Source organism: Giraffa tippelskirchi, chromosome 5 (genome assembly GCF_054371585.1).
Source record: "Giraffa tippelskirchi isolate mGirTip1 chromosome 5, T2T-mGirTip1v1.2.pri, whole genome shotgun sequence".
Classification (NCBI taxonomy): Eukaryota; Metazoa; Chordata; class Mammalia; order Artiodactyla; family Giraffidae; genus Giraffa; species Giraffa tippelskirchi.
In genome coordinates, this window is record NC_137279.1 from 128,916,441 (window position 1) to 128,933,951 (window position 17,511).

Here is a 17,511-nt window from a genome sequence, read left to right on the forward strand (position 1 = left end):
AGTCATGAAAGGGTATATAGGAACTCTCTACTTTTCACACAATTTTTCCATAAACCTAAAACTGCTCTCCAAAACTGGCTATTGCAATTTTTAAAAGGTTTTTAAAATAAAATGAAATAAAATAATTCAGCAATGAACAAAAAAGCATGTTTGGGGAAAGTATAAAAGAATAAAAGCAGAGTTGAAAACAAGGTTTTGGATGAAAATGGAGAAAAAAAGATAGTAAGTTTATTCAGTATCAGATAACACTTTAAAAGTTAGAATTTAGCCTAGACAGTCATGAACTGTCTACTGTAACTGAAGTGCAATTTCAAAAAACTTAGAACAATTGAATTTTCACGTACACTTTCTTTTGGAGTTGTAAGGTAATTATATTTTTCTATACTATTTCAAACCCATAAATTGAAGATTTATATCAATTAAAGAGTATCTCACTTGTGCTCAATTCCATATAACTAAGGTAGTGATTAATAACCAAGAAAATTTACTCTGGAAGATAAAAGCATATGTTTTGAGAGATGATCGTGGCTGGGCAAGCAATGTCATTAGGAAAGTTTACGAAAAAATACAACTTGGAATTTCTATTAATGCTTTAAACACTCTTTCAAGTAATTAAATAATTGATACATTAATGTTTTGAAATTCTACAAAATAAGGCTATAAAAACCTTTCAACAAATGTAATTGGCACAATTTGGTTGACAAAGAAGCACAGTATCTCAGATGGAAGCTGTGTTTGTGTCGTATTTCAACAGGTTCAATTAGACTTCCTTGGTAGGAACAGCTGTACAGTAAATCATACAGATCAAACACATCATCTTACCATCACAAAAGAAAAAAAGCTGTACAAGGCAAATATTTCTTTGTGTGGGCTAGAATGGGCACTTACATAATGCACCAGCACAGGAAGTCCAAGAGTTCATATCACCTGGTTTACTCTTAATGTTTCTCTTAAAATGAATATACAGAAGGTAATTGATACTGATTCAACCATACCTTTGTCCTTCCTGTAGCAGCTGAAAATCAGGATGTCTGTGACAAGAACACAGGAATAAAAAATTGAAAGCACCTGATACGTCAACAGTTGAAAGTGGTTCATTGTAACCACTTTGGATAGAAAATAGAACAAAAAGGACACAGTTCATACAAAATTTTTGAAGAAAAAATATTAAATGACAACATATTGTAAAACTCATCCACAAGAAATCTGGATTAATCTTTTTTATCCAAAATTTTCTCATATTTCTGTACTAAGTTCTACAAGCCCAATGAGTTTCCCTGACTAACCTGCTAAAGTAAACCTCTCCCTACTCTAAATTTCAGTCGTCATTGTCTTTACAGTTAATACACATTAATCATGTACTCATCTATGATCTAACACAGAAATTTTATCTAAATGTCTTACTAGTTTCTTAACTAGACTACAAGCTTGTTGAGGGCAGAGATTATTATAATTCTCCTGTATTTTGTTTATACGGTAAGACTTTTTACCCTGATTGATAAAGCAGTTGTACTGCACCATTGGTGTGAGGTATGTAGGTCAGGTCGTTTAACTCTAGGAAAATGTTGCCTTGTAATATCGAAATCACATTTAGCTGGGCATCAAGGATATCAGAAACAGGAGGAAAAAGTTCTTACAAAGCCAAGTACAAAGGGAACAAATACAATACCAAATGAGTTCAAGAGAACATGAAAACTCTGTAAAGTACTACAGAAGTACTCAGAAAAAGTACATTCTAAAAACTACATATTCAAAGAAGAACTAAATAAATGGATCAGTATTCTATGTATTTACCAACAGATTCAGTATTGTCAAGGAGTCAGTTCTTCTCAACTTGATCTACAGATTCAATGCAACCCCAATCAAAATCCCAGCAAATTATTTTATGGATATCGACAAACTGATCCTAAAGTTTTTATGGAGAGGCAAAGACCCAGAATAGCTAACACAATATTGAAGAAGAACAAAGTTGGAGAATGACACTTCCTGACTCCAAGACTTATTATAAAGCTACAGTAATCAAGACAGGACAGTGTGGCACTGGTGAAAGAAGAGACAAAAAAGATCAGTCGAAAAAAACAGAAAGGCCAGAAGCATCCCACATGGGTACAGTCAACTGATTTTTGACAAAGGAGTAAAAGCAACATGATGGAGAAAATACAGCTGTTTCAAAAAATGATGTTCCACATGCAAAAATATTATTATAGACAGAGACCTTATATTCTTCACAAAAATTAACTCAAAATGGATTACAGACCTAAATGTAAGATGCAAAACTATAAAACTCCTAGAAGATAACACAGGAGAAAACCTAGATGACTTTCTAGATACACACCAAAGGCATGATCCATGAAAAAAGAATTGAGTCAGACTTTATTAAAAGTTTATGTTCTGTGAAAAATGCTGTCAAGAGAATAAAAATATAAGACACAGACTAGGAGAAAACATTTGCAAAACACATATTTAATAAAAGACTGTTATCCAAAATATCAAAGCACACTTAAAACTCAACAAGAAAACAAACTCAATTAAAACATGGGCCCAAGACCTTAACAGATACCTCACCAAAGAAGATAAACAGATGATAAATAAGTACATGAAAAGATGTTCTACACCACAGTTCATCAGGGAAATGCAAATTAAAAAAATAATGGAAAAACAAACAAAGAGACATCACTATACACCTTTTAAGAATAACCAAAATCCAGACCACCAATAAGATTAAAAGGTCTGAATGTTTGTGTCCCCTCATCACCAAATTCATATGTTAAATCCTAATTCAATGAGACAGTATTAGGAGGTGAGCCCTTTGGAGGTGATTAGGTCACGAGGGGCAAATCTTTCTCGAATGGGATTAGTGTCTTCATAAGTGAGGCCAGAGAAATCCCTCCCCATCCTACCATGTGAGGACAAAACCAGAAGTCTTCAACCCAGAAGAGGTCCTCACCCAATCACATTGGCACCCTGATCTCAGATTTAAAATCTCTATATCTGTGAGAAGAAATTCTTCTTGCTTGTAAGCTACCCAGTCCACACCATTTGGTGTACCAGCCTGAACAGACTAAGACATGCACCAAACAGCTCCCCAAAGAAGATATACAGATGGCACACAAGCATATGAAAAGATGCTCCACCTCATGTGACATTAGAAGTGCAAATAAAATGAGATATTACTGAACACCTATTAGTATAGCCAAAATCCAGACAGAGCACTGACACTATCAAATGCTGGTAAGGATGTGAAGAAAAAGAAACTCTCATTCATTGCTGGTGGGAATGCAAAATGGTACAATCACTTTGGAAGACATCTTGGAGACATCTTACAAAAACTAAACATACTCTTTACCACACAATCTAGAAATCATACACTGTGGTATTTACCCAAAGGAGTTGAAAACTTATGTCTACACAAAAACCTGTATGCTATGCTTACAGCAGTTCTATTCATATATGTCAAAACTTGGAAGCAACCGGGACATCCTTCAGTAGGTAAATGGATAAATTCTATGGTAAATTCAGACAATGAAATTTTATTCAGTGCTAAGAAGAAAAGAGCCACCAAATTACGAAAAAACAGGGAAAAAATTAAATGTGTTAAGTGACAGAATCCAGTTTGAAAAGGCTACATACTATATAGGACTCAAACTATATGACATGCTGGAAAAGGTATAACTATTGGGACAGTAAAAAGATAAGGGGTTACAGAAGTTTGAGAGTAGGAGATGAATAGGTAGAACACAAAGGATTTTCAGGGCTATAAAACTACTCTATATGATAGTGTAACGGTATCTTCAAGTCATTATACATTTGTCCAAACCCCAAACTGTTCAATACCAAGAGTGAGCCCTAGTGTAAACCATGGGCATGGGTGATAATGATGTGTCAATGTAGGCTCATCTATGTAGGCTCACTTTGATGGGGGATACCGACAGTAGGGGAAGTTAGGCATATGTGTGGGCAGGGGCTTTATGGGAAAATCTCTGTCTTCCTCTTCATTTTGTTGTGAACCTAAAATTGCTCTAGAAAACAGAGTCAGTTAATACAAAGAAAAAAAAAAAGTACAAGGAAATAGATGTGCACTAAAGAGAAATTAAGTCACTGAAGATAAACTCCATTTAAAAGGAAAATCAGGGCTGCAATGAAGATAATAGTGCAAAGAATTTCTATTTTAAAAAGTGAAACTAAATGGATATATGGAACCAGAAGTCATTTGAGTTATGACATTTAAAGGCTTCCAATCAAAAACATCAGAGTTGCAAGTATTTTTCTATATAATTAAACATCACAGCATCAATCATATAACTATTGCCTAGATAATCCATTCATCTTTTGTTTAGCATACAAGGTACTGCAGGGGATGGATTCATTGCCAATCCTCTCCTTAGTTATGGGAGGCACTGCTAGCTGATCAAGGCATTCTTTCCCATTAAACATCTAAGAACCACCCATCAGCATACATTCCTGTTCTAGAGATTCCCCTACAGTTCAGAAATTCCCCCAAGACCAATAATAAAAAATTCAGAAGAAAAAGACAAAATAAGGCAATAATCAGAGAGTTCCCTGAGAATAAAAATTTAATCTATTTTTTCCTTTCCTTAGTCCTTCAGCCAATCAAGGCGTGTCCTTTTGCAATCATCCAAATTATCCTGTTTACCCTGCTTCCTCCCACTCATGAAAACTCTAGTCACAGAAGCTACCTTGGTTAGTTGTTGCTCAAAGAAAACAAATGACACTGCTTGGATGGTGACAAGTCTTGACTACTCCAGAGGATATTTATAACTCCCATTAAGAGCTTTTTTAGCATACTAAATAATATGCTAACGTCTACAACAGAGTGTTTTATTGCCTGTTGACTACTTCCTCCCACTTCCATTTGTAGTTTTCTCACTCTTCGTATCCCACATCCTCGCCCAAGTCTTCTAGGCTAAAATTATCAAGGTCCAGTACCATGCAGCTGTCTGGCATTTGGTCCTACACTGGGATCTGAGTATCAGTGTAGGAAAAAAAAAATCTGCATAGACACAGTGATTCTCAACTAGATTCTTGTACTAACTAAATGGCTAACCTGTAAACACAGGGTATATTCCATCATTCAACAAATTCCTCCAAAAATAAAATTCTGAAATATTATACATATGGACTATGCTGGTTAAATAACACAAAGAATAAGTTCCCATTTTTAGTTCAGTTCAGTTGCTCAGTCGTGTCTGACTCTTTGCTACCCCATGAATTGCAGCACGCCAGGCCTCCCTGTCCATCACCAACTCCTGGAGTCCACCCAAACCCATGTCCATCGAGTCAGTGATGCCATCCAACCATCTCATCCTCTGTCGTCCCCTTCTCCTCCTGCCCCCAATCCTACCCAGCATTAGGGTCTTTTCCAATGAGTCAACTCTTCGCATGAGGTGGCCAAAGTATTGGAGTTTCAGCTTCAACGTCAGTCCTTCCAATGAGCACCCAGGATTGATCTCTTTTAAGATGGATTGACTGGATCTCCTTGCAGTCCAAGGGACTCTCAAGAGTCTTCTCCAACACCACAGTTCAAAAGCATCAATTCTTCGGTGCTCAGCTTTCTTCACCGTCCAACTCTCACATCCATACATGACCACTGGAAAAACCATAGCCTTGACTAGACGGACTTTTGCTGGCAAAGTAATGTCTCTGCTTTTAAATATGCTATCTAGGTTGGCCATAACCTTCCTGAAAGATGCTGTGAAAGTGCTGCACTCGATATGTCAGCAAATTTGGAAAACTCAGCAGTGGCCACAGGACTGGAAAAGGTCAGTTTTCATTCCAATCCCAAAGAAAGGCAATGCCAAAGAATGCTCAAACTACCGCACAATCGCACTCATCTCACATGCTAGTAAAGTAATGCTCAAAATTCTCCAAGCCAGGCTTCAGCAATATGTGAACCGTGAACTTCCAGATGTTCAAGCTGGTTTTAGAAAAGGCAGAGGAACCAGAGATCAAATTGCCAACATCCGCTGGATCATCGAAAAAGCAAGAGAGTTCCAGAAAAACATCTATTTCTGCTTTATTGACTATGCCAAAGCCTTTGACTGTGTGGATCACAATAAACTGTGGAAAATTCTGAAAGAGATGGGAATACCAGACCATCTGACCCATCTCTTGAGAAACCTGTATGCAGGTCAGGAAGCAACAGTTAGAACTGGACATGGAACAACAGACTGGTTCCAAATAGGAAAAGGAGTATGTCAAGGCTGTATATTGGCACCCTGCTTATTTAACTTCTATGCAGAGTACATCATGAGAAACGCTGGGCTGGAAGAAACACAAGCTGCAATCAAGATTGCAGGGAGAAATATCAATAACCTCAGATATGCAAATGACACCACCCTTAGGGCAGAAAGTGAAGAAGAACTAAAGAGCCTCTTGATGAAAGTGAAAGAGGAGAGTGAAAAAGTTGGCTTAAAGCTCAACATTCAGAAAACTAAGATCATGGCATCTGTTCCCATCACTTCATGGGAAATAGATGGGGAAACAGTGGAAACAGTGTCAGACTTTATTTTTTGGGGCTCCAAAATCACTGCAGATGGTGATTGCAGCCATGAAATTAAAAGACGCTTACTCCTTGGAAGGAAGGTTATGGACAACCTAGATAGCATATTTAAACATTACAATTTAGTAGGAGGAAAATGCATGTTCTAAGAGATTAACAAGTAACCATCCTCATGATAATGATGTGGCTGGCTACTACTATCATCCCATGTTACAGATAAAAAGACTGAGTACTGAAAGACTAAGTAGCATGCAGAAAGTCACACAGCTAGTAAGTGGTACACCCAGGTATCAAACCCAGCCAGCATGGCTCATAAGAACTACACTCTTGCATTGTATAATTCAACAGAATATGTAATAAGTACCATAAGAGAGAGATGAGTTGCTACAGGAAATTAAGAGAAGAAAAACTTCCTGCTGAGCCAATGATGACAAGCTTCAGATTCAGCTGTGCCTCTAAAGAACAATATAGTTTATACGTAAAGGTGTTTGAGGTGAATCCTATGGATTTTACAGGGAGGCTTTTTTTTCCTTTCCACTTTTTATTTCTAGACTGGTTGTTAATTTTTTTTTTTAATTTTTTAATTGAAGGATAATTGGTTTACAGAGTTTTGTTGTTTTCTGTCAAACCTCAACATGAATCAGCCAGAGGTATACATATATCCCCTCCCTTCTGAACCTCCACAAACCTCTCCCTTTTTTCTCTTTCCTTTTGGTAAGTTACTAAGGTTAAATCTAGCCTATTTCTTAAAAAAAACTAACACACATATACACACACATAAAAAACAACTCTGTCCTTGAGCCATACAACCCTCCCCCCTTTCACTGACAGAGTTCTTTAAAGAAGTCTACACTCATCACTTCCAATTCCATTATCTCCTATTCAGTCCTCAGCCCTCTACCTCCTGATAACTGTATGCATTACTCTACTAAAATGGCTCTTGCTAAGATCACAAATTACCATAGGGCTGCTAAATCTAAAGAATAATTTTCAGATTTTTTTTTCCTTTTTAAAGTAGAGGAAGAAGAATTAGAATAAAAGGAAGGGTTTGCAAGAGGAAGAAAATAGGAATAAATCATAAAGCAAGGCCTTGATGACAGGAGAACAGAATCGGTAACATACAGGGTACTATATTAGCAATGAGGAGGCAGAGAAATGAGAGAGTATATGAAGAAAATAATGAAGGAGATTCTCGTGGATGTCCTCAATCATTTCACTTAAGTAGTAGGTTGTATCTACTAGGAGTTGGGGGTGGGGGGCTTCAACATTTAAGGAGAGGAGAAAAGGTCTGAACGTATTATAGTCATTAAGAAAGAATAAACATGTGAGCACACTGTTGGGAGTAGACAGAATCAACTAGAACAGGGCCACAGGAGTGTAGGCTTTGGTGCCAGATAAATCTGAATTTAAATCCCAAATCTATATATATGAGCTAAGTGTTCTTGAGTGAGTTGCTAAAGCCTCAGTTTCACCATCCATAAAATGGGTACCAATACTTCCCTAGTATGTTGTGAGGACTGAAATAAATGAGACAGCTTATCTAAAGTGCTAATGGTCTTATTTGAGAACTTTACCCAATAATCTTGAGGAACAGGGAAAAAAGGATGACTGAAGTTTGGGAAGCTGGACACGATAGAAGGCTAAGGGAGAAAGAATCTGAGATTATTTGAGAGGATGATATTATAACTGCTTACTATGGAGCTCAAGAAAACAAATTTAATGAGGGTCTGCCACCCTAGAAGAATAGAGCTAAGGTAGAGACAGAAGGTCAAAATCAGGTCACAAAGCACACTCAGGAGTGACAGCTGTAGATGAGATAGAGGTTGTGGTCAGAGACGGGAAGCTCTTATTTCAAGATCTTGGAGGCAGAATAGTTCCAAGTAAGAATAAGGTCCAAGTATGGCTGAATCAAGAGTAATACAAATGTAACCATTATTCTAAATCATGAAGATAATTTAAGTAGTCCTATGAGACATCTCCAGCAATGCAACTTGATATTTTTTGAGAAAAATACTAAGAATTAAAAGAAAACTCAATCTCTAATGAATGGGGAAATTAGCATATACAGAGTGCTTTTTATGTGGTAAATGTTTTAAAAATTGTGGTTAAAAAATATATAACATAAAACTGACCATTTAAACTGTTTTTAGCAACAGTCCAGTGGTATCAAGTACATTTACATTATTGCACAACTATCACCATCCATCTCCAGGACTTTTTCATTCTCCTACACTTTCTGCTACGTGGTTCCATATATTATATCATTTGCTACTCACATAACTCACAACTTTATTTTTATAGATGAGGAAACTGAAGCTCTGAGGGGTAAAGTGATTCTTAAGGGGGTTCCCAAGATCACTACATGTCTCAAGCAGTAAGATTTGAATTTAGGTCTTTCAAAGTCTAAGTTCTAACATGTTGCCTCTAGTTAAAACCAGAAAAAGGAACCCCCAAAGTTGTGATGAAATCATCTTTACATAACCCCTCCCATAGGAATTCAATATACTTCATTATTTTCCTCTCTGTTGTTTCAGTTTTCTGACTTCATGTAAAGAAAACTATGTTGAACTTTGTTTCTAGATGCTTTAGGAATGAACCTAATACTCTGATTTCCATTCTATAAAAGGGAGAGTGGTACCTGACACTAAAATAAACTAAAATTGAGTTTAATGAGGTATTGGACAAAAGATTCCATATAAAACTTCGGTTTGTTTTTGCTATGAGCTGTTTTAGAAACAAGGCACCAAGTCACATTACTCTTTCTTTTCTGTTTAGATGAAATTCAAAAGCTTTTTCTTTGTTAAAAATACCATTTCTCTTCAATCTAGGTACCTTCCATTCCCTTCGAAGTTTTATGTTGTCCTGAGACATTTAATCGAGATAATTTCAATTTTAAAAATAAGTAACCATGTTAAAGAATACTTTCAAGCTGGTTCTCCATAAACATATCATTTTCACTAAATTATAAATTAGATAATTAACCGTAACTTTACCAAAGTAAGTCTAAAACTAGAAAAAGCACACCAAAAGACCTTGATGTGGGTGTGTATATATCACTTAGAATATGTGTATTATAAATAAACCAATGGAAGGAGCAGATTGCAATTCCCTCCTGTGGTGGAAATTTTTCTAATATGTTAAAAGCTGTTTCAGAAAGTTTTTATTCTGTCTACCAAGCAACAGAGGTGACTGTTCAGGAAGAGGTTATAGAAGTTGTTCTGCAGAGGTTTTTGGCTTCCGCACCTCTGAGATTATACTGTGTTTATTGCCAAGAAACATGTGTGAAAACCCCCTACGCTGGGCCACATGATGGCGCTTTCAGCTCTGTCAGCATTAACCATTTACCCCAATTTCGTCTTTTAAATCAAACTTTGACTCTAAACATTTGTCCTTCCTCCTTAGCTTTAACTCCTGATTTTTTAATTACAATTTTAGAAGCTTCCCTCCTTCAAAGACTTGTCAGAGCCTCCAGTTAACCATAGGATTTATAAATGTAACTATATAATATTATTACCTAAAGGAGCATGCTGTCTCAGGAACAAAACTGTATGTGGTCTGGTTCTGGCCACCAAGTGTGTGAAAATTTTCTAACTCACAACGTGAGAAGCCTCACACTGTGTCATGACCCAGGCCATCTAGGTCAATGTTTTGTCTCTGACAGGGCATCAGGAGCCTTTCTGTGTAAAGCACTGCTGCAGTCCATGACATTAAAGACATACTCCAGATATTTTTACCTTAATAACGAAAACGAGGGAACACAAAACCTCTACGACCCTTTCTGACTCCAAAGCCTCAATAGAAATATGGAGCTAGAATTCATGAATTTGTCTAAATTTTTCCTAAGCTGTTTTATACATTTTTACCAAGGAGGTAGTGAGTTTATTATGGTACAAAATAATATTTTATAAATTTTAGGAGATAATATAGGCTTTAATATTTTAGAATCTGATGGATAGATTAGTATTAGCTTTCACAATAATATAAGAAAAACCAAACTGAGTCAAATTTAACATTCTATTGACAATTGGTAAGATCATGGTGTCTCTGAATATGTAAATTTCAAGTTGTTTGGGACATACTATAAAATATAAAATATTCTTGGTTTTTATTCATAATATAAAAACTTTAATTCAGTCTTTTATCAGCCTTCTACAAGACTAAAGAATTCTAACTATTTAAAGTCAGTAACTTTTATTCTAAACTCTTAAATGAGACAGACTTCCCTAAAAGATAGTATAAATTTCCCTAGGCATATACTGATATTTTTAATTCTCATCATTTTTATAAATGAGACATTTCCTATCAGAAAACTTTCAACTGTAGCAGCAGTGACTGACTTAGAACTGTAAAACATTAAAATGAAAGGGAACTAAGGTTAAATGCAAGTTTCTACTTTACAAATGTGGAAAATGAGATTCAGTGCTGATAAGACTTCCCTAAAGTAAAACAATACTAAAATCCTAAGCCGGATTCAACAAAACAGTGCTCTGCAGATCAGGACCAACCAATTAAAGAGGTTGCTACCAGCATTTCAAAAAAAGCAACAGAGTAGAAAATAATAGAGGCTTTCCATGTAGTGAGGATAAAAATTATTTCATAAAACTTTTTCTTCAGTTCTATGTATGTGCTGGATAAGGTAAAATAATCAAAAATTCTGGAAATCATTTATGAATACAAACAAGTGGTTGCCAGAAGGGAGAGGGGTGTGTGTGTTGATGAAATAGGTGAAGGGGATTAAGAGGTAAAAACCTCCAGTTTTAAAAGAAATAAGCCATGGAGATGTAAAGTACAGCATATGGAATATGGTCAATAATACTGTAATAACTTTGTATGGGAAAAGATGGTTACTGGACTTATGGTAATCATTCTATAATGTATGCAATTATCAAATCACCACTAGTACACCTGAGACTAATATATAATACTATATGTCAACTATATTTCAATTAAAAAAAGATTTTGGAAGTCATTACAATAAAATATCTAATTCTTTGAGTAGATTTTCAAATTTATTATTTTTAAATTATAATGAAAATAGCAATTAATATTAATAAAATTATAACTTGCAATTATGGTTACATAGCTTATTTATTACAACTCATTCAAAACTAATAAAAATATCTCTGCATTCAATACTAAATGTTGGCTTTTTCTAAAAAAAAAAGCCATTTTTTGCCTTTAAAAGATATGCTATGGGGTATAACATTCATAACCTATGTGAACAGACTTTCTTTAAAATACATTTCTGTAAAGCTTATATGTACAGTATCTAGACAAGCTTTTTAAGAAAATACTGAATTCCAGAATTCTCATCATTAGCACACATAAAAATACCAAACATTTTTTGTGAAAAAACAGTGACCTCTAGTGGATTAAATAAACTGACCTAATGTTTGCCTCTAAGAATTTAGAAATTAAGGTAACACTGATGCATCCAGTTATGAAAAATACTGACATGGTATATAGACAACTATTACACATAAGGGCTCTAGTTACACTATGTACAATGTGATAATTGTATATTTATAAATTGCTCACTGGTTACTTCCAATCAAGAAAGAATCCTAGCTTTGTTCAGAATCTATCCTTAGCTTAAGAAATACCTTTCTGATCTTGTGTGATAATGAAATTGGGTTAAATTATCTCTAAGGACCCTTTCAGTTCTTTCATTCATTGTGATCCTTTAATTCATCTTGCATACCAATGCCAGACTAAATTCTATTCAAAAATGTTTAGTGGCTCCCCAGCTCTTGAGTACATACCAAACTTAGCTTGGCCCCTTGATATCTATCATTATTTTCTATTTTTTCCCAACTATATCCCTTATTTCAAATGAGTTAATGTTCTCACTATCTACTTCCAATACCCAACCTACTCCTGTAAGTTTATTTTCTCATCTCTGCTTAAAGTTTTTCATCATGTGGTGTTTTAACCTCACTAAGTTACATTACAAGTGCCCATAAGAATAAGTCAATTATGTTTCACTCAGGTGTATTTGTTTTGCCATCCCAATGAGATTTAAACTTAACCACAGAGGTTGGCTTTCACACATGTGTGTGCACAAGCAGACACATATGCATCCTGCTGGGTAGGAAGAGTACACTACCCTACCTATCGACCTATTTTTGTTTTTCAGCTGCGCTGTGCAGCATGTAGGTTCTTAGTTCCCAGACCAGGGATGGAACCTACACCCCTGCAATGGAAGCACAGAGGGCTGGACAACCAGGAAAGTCCCTACACACTTCAAATGTAAATTAAGTGGGTAAGTTTCAAAAACCAAGGGCATTTTCATCTTTCATTTTAGTGAGGTGGGGAAGGGTATATAAAGTAGAATTTCAAGAACCATAAAGTGACAGAGCTTCATATTTTGGGAAAAAAGTAGGCATTCTGAAGATAGGATGGTAAGATTTTGGGAAAAAGTTAGCGGAAGGAACTTTTTTAAATTAAAGGAAGTACCAGTAACTATATCTGAAGAAAACAGAGATGACAGGAAAGGTGCTTTGATAAATGGTTTTGAAGCAGATACGTGGATGGACTAAATGAGAGCGCTAACTTCAAGAAGTAGAAAAAAGATCTCTGGAAGCAAAGCTAAGAACTCAAGCAAACATCGGTTTGAACACTGGTAAATGTAATATGTTGCTGTCATTAGAACTGAGGAGGCAATGGCAGCTCTGGTGAAAGAAATTTAGAAAGAAATATTGAGAAAAAAATGATAGTTAAAAAGGTGCTCATAACTTTCCAAAAACTTTGGACAATGCTACAATCTTTTATCTCCAAATAAGAAAGTCAGGCTGGAAGAGAAAATATGAGCAATTTAGTGTCTATACTCATAAGGGATTTGATCTAGGTCATACCTGAATGGTCTAGCAGTTTTCCCCACTTTCTTCAATTTAAGTCTGAATTTGGCAATAAGCAGTTCATGATCTGAGCCACAGTCTGCTCCTGGTCTTGTTTTTCCTGACTGTATAGAGCTTCTCCATCTTTGGCTGCAAAGAATATAATCAATCTGATTTCGGTGTTGACCATCTGGTGATGTCCACGTGTAGAGTCTTCTCTTGTGTTGTTGGAATAGGGTGTTTGCTATTACCAGTGCGTTCTCGTGGCACAACTCTATTAGCCTTTGCCCTGCTTCATTCTGTACTCCAAGGCCAAACTTGCCTGTTACGCCAGGTGTTTCTTGACTTCCTACTTTTGCATTCCAGTCCCCTATAATGAAAAGGACATCTTTTTTGGGTGTTAGTTCTAGAAGGTCTTGTAGGTCTTCATAGAATCGTTCAACTTCAGCTTCTTCGGCGTTACTGGTCGGGGCATAGACTTGGATTACTGTGATATTGAATGGTTTGCCTTGGAAACGAACAGAGATCATTCTCTCGTTTTTGAGATTGCATCCAAGTACTGCATTTTGGAATCTTTTGTTGACCATGATGGCTACTCCATTTCTTCTAAGGGATTCTTGCCCACAGTAGTAGATATAACGGTCATCTGAGTTAAATTCACCCATTCCAGTCCATCTTCGTACGCTGATTCCTAGAATGTCGACGTTCACTCTTGCCATCTCCTGTTTGACCACTTCCAATTTGCCTTGATTCATGGACCTAACATTCCAGGTTCCTATGCAATATTGCTCTTTACAGCATCGGACTTTGCGTCTATCACCAGTCACATCCACAGCTGGGTATCGTTTTTGCTTTGGCTCCATCCCATCATTCTTTCTGGAGTTATTTCTCCACTGATCTCCATTAGTATATTGGGCACCTACTGACCTGGGGAGTTCATCTTTCAGTGTCCTATCTTTTTGCCTTTTTATACTGTTCATGGGGTTCTCAAGGCAAGAATACTGAAGTGGTTTGCCATGTCCTTCTCCAGTGGACCACATTCTGTCAGACCTCTCCACCATGACCCATCCGTCTTGGGTGGCCCCACACGGCATGGCTTAGTTTCACTGAGATACACAAGGCTGTGGTCCGTGTGATCTGATTAGCTAGTTTCCTGTAATTCTAGTTTCAGTGTGTCTGCCCTCTGATGCCCTCTCGCAACACTTACTGTCTTACTTGGGTTTCTCTTACCTTGGGCCTTGGGTAAATCCTCTCGCCGCTGCTGCCGCCACGAGCCCCCAGCCCCCAGCCCGGCCTAGCCCCTGTCGGCAGCCACCCCCGATCATGAACTGCTTATTGCCAAATTCAGACTTAAATTGAAGTAGGGAAAACCACTAGACCATTCAGGTATGACCTAGATCAAATCCCTTATGAGTATACAGTGGAAGTGAGAAATAGATTAAGGGACTAGACCTGATAGACAGAGTGCCTGATGAACTATGGACAGAGGTTTGTGACATTGTACAGAAAACAGGAATCAAGACCATCCCCAAGAAAAAGAAATGCAAAAAAGCAAAATGGCTGTCTGAGGAGGCCTTACAGATAGCTGGGAAGAGAAGAGAAGTGAAAAGCAAAGGAGAAAAGGAAAGATATTCCCATTTGAATGCAGAGTTCCAAAGAATAGCAAGGAGAGATAAGAAAGCGTTCCTGAGCGATCAGTGCAAAGAAATAGAGGAAAACAACTGATTGGGAAAGACTAGAGAGCTCTTCAAGAAAATTAGAGATACCAAAGGAACAGTTCATGCAAAGATAGGCTCGATAAAGGACAGAAATGGTATGGACCTAACAGAAGCAGAAAATATTAAGAAGAGATGGCAAGAATACACAGAAGAACTGTACAAAAAAGATCTTCACGACCCAGATAATCACGATGGTGTGATCGCTCACCTAGAGCCAGACATCCTGGAATGTGAAGTCAAGTGGGCCTTAGAAAGCATCACTACAAACAAAGCTAGTGGAGGTGATGGAATTCCAGTTGAGCTATTTCAAATCCTCAAAGGTGATGCTGTGAAAGTGCTGCACTCGATATGCCAGCAAATTTGGAAAACTCAGCAGTGGCCACAGGACTGGAAGAGGTCAGTCTTCGTTCCAATCCCAAAGAAAGGCAATGCCAAAGAATGCTCAAACTACCACACAATTGCACTCATCTCACATGCTAGTAAAATAATGCTCAAAATTCTCCAAGCCAGGCTTCAGCAATACGTGAACCGTGAACTTCCAGATGTTCAAGCTGGTTTTAGAAAAGGCAGAGGAACCATAGATCAAATTGCCAACATCCGCTGGATCATCGAAAAAGCAAGAGAGTTCCAGAAAAACATCTATTTCTGCTTTATTGACTATGCCAAAGCCTTTGACTGTGTGGATCACAATAAACTGTGGAAAATTCTGAAAGAGATGGGAATACCAGACCATCTGACCCGTCTCTTGAGAAACCTGTATGCAGGTCAGGAAGCAACAGTTAGAACTGGACATGGAACAACAGACTAGTTCCAAATAGGAAAAGGAGTACGTCAAGGCTGTATATTGGCACCCTGCTTATTTAACTTACATGCAGAGTACATCATGAGAAACGCTGGGCTGGAAGAAACACAAGCTGCAATCAAGATTGCAGGGAGAAATATCAATAACCTCAGATATGCGGATGACACCACTCTTATGGCAGAAAGTGAAGAAGAACTAAAGAGCCTCTTGATGAAGGTGAAAGAGGAGAGTGAAAAAGTTGGCTTAAAGCTCAACATTCAGAAAACTAAGATCATGGCATCTGTTCCCATCACTTCATGGGAAATAGATGGGGAAACAGCGGAAACAGTGTCAGACTTTATTTTTTTGGGCTCCAAAATCACTGCAGATGGTGACTGCAGCCATGAAATTAAAAGACGCTTACTCCTTGGAAGGAAGGTTATGGCCAACCTAGATAGCATATTTAAAAGCAGAGACATTACTTTGCCAACAAAAGTCCGTCTAGTCAAGGCTATGGTTTTTCCAGTGGTCATGTATGGATGTGAGAGTTGGACGGTGAAGAAAGCTGAACGCCGAAGAATTGATGCTTTTGAACTGTGGTGTTGGAGAAGACTCTTGAGAGTCCCTTGGACTGCAAGGAGATCCAATCAATCCATCCTAAAAGAGATCAATCCTGGCTGTTCATTGGAAGGACTGATGTTGAAGCTGAAACTCCAATACTTTGGCCACCTCATGTGAAGGGTTGACTCATTGGAAAAGACCCTAATGCTGGGTAGGATTGGGGGCGGGAGGAGAAGGGGACGACAGAAGATGAGATGGTTGGATGGCATAACTGACTTGATGGACATGGGTTTGGGTGGACTCCGGGAGTTGGTGATGGACAGAGAGGCCTGGCGTGCTGCAATTCATGGGGTCGCAAAGAGTCGGACATGAATGAGTGACTGAACTGAACTGAACTAGTCTCTATAATGTTTAATTCAATTAACAAAGGCCACACTGTAGTATATTCAACATATTCTAAACCACACAGAATTGGATCAGCAGGTGTCTACAAACAAAGCTACTGTCACCAGTACAACTGATGCTAGTTGAACATACAGTAGTGATGTTACTTGAGTATCCAGTAAGACTATTTAGCATATATCTTATTTTACCTCAAACAACACTGCCTTGTGTTATAATATTCTCTATCAAACATGAATTACTTGAGATATTATCTCATTAATTTAAGTCTTTGTATAGATACATAACAATAATTTTTGTTTCCTTTTTAACATTATTATGCCAACTTCCCTAGGTAATGAATTCTCTTTCAAATTCAGCAACTACTAAAATGTTATAAATGTTCAAACATTTCTCAAAAGGCAACAACTCAGGAGTGTCTATAAACTTTTTTGCTAAAAATGACTCTTTAAATTGGCCTTTTAAAATTTACAAAATATTGTACTGACTTTGAATGAAGATTAAATAAATAATTTAATAAATTAAATAAATTAGAAAACAAATTAGAAATAAATTATTAAACTAAATAAATTAGTTCTAATTAAATAAATTAGAACTTTTTAACCTTACTACACAGTTAAGAACTATGTACAGAGGTTCATAACACTGTACAGGAGGCAGTGACCAAAACCATCCGAAAGAAAAAGAAATACA

General features: G+C 37.0%; 1 protein-coding gene across 8 annotated transcripts in view; it reads right to left on the reverse strand.

Annotated features, from left to right (window-relative positions):
* The window catches only part of RPAP2 (RNA polymerase II associated protein 2), a 121,572-nt gene that overhangs the window by 87,556 nt on the left and 16,505 nt on the right, over positions 1-17,511 (reverse strand). For all 8 annotated transcript variants that reach the window (XR_014052591.1, XR_014052590.1, XR_014052593.1 and 5 more), the window contains exon 7: positions 996-1,031. Coding sequence is in view for 2 of the 8 variants with exons in the window: in XM_081486379.1 (XP_081342505.1) it covers positions 996-1,031 (36 nt within the window). In the remaining 6 variants the exon portion in view is untranslated. The remainder of the gene's footprint in view (positions 1-995; positions 1,032-17,511) is intronic.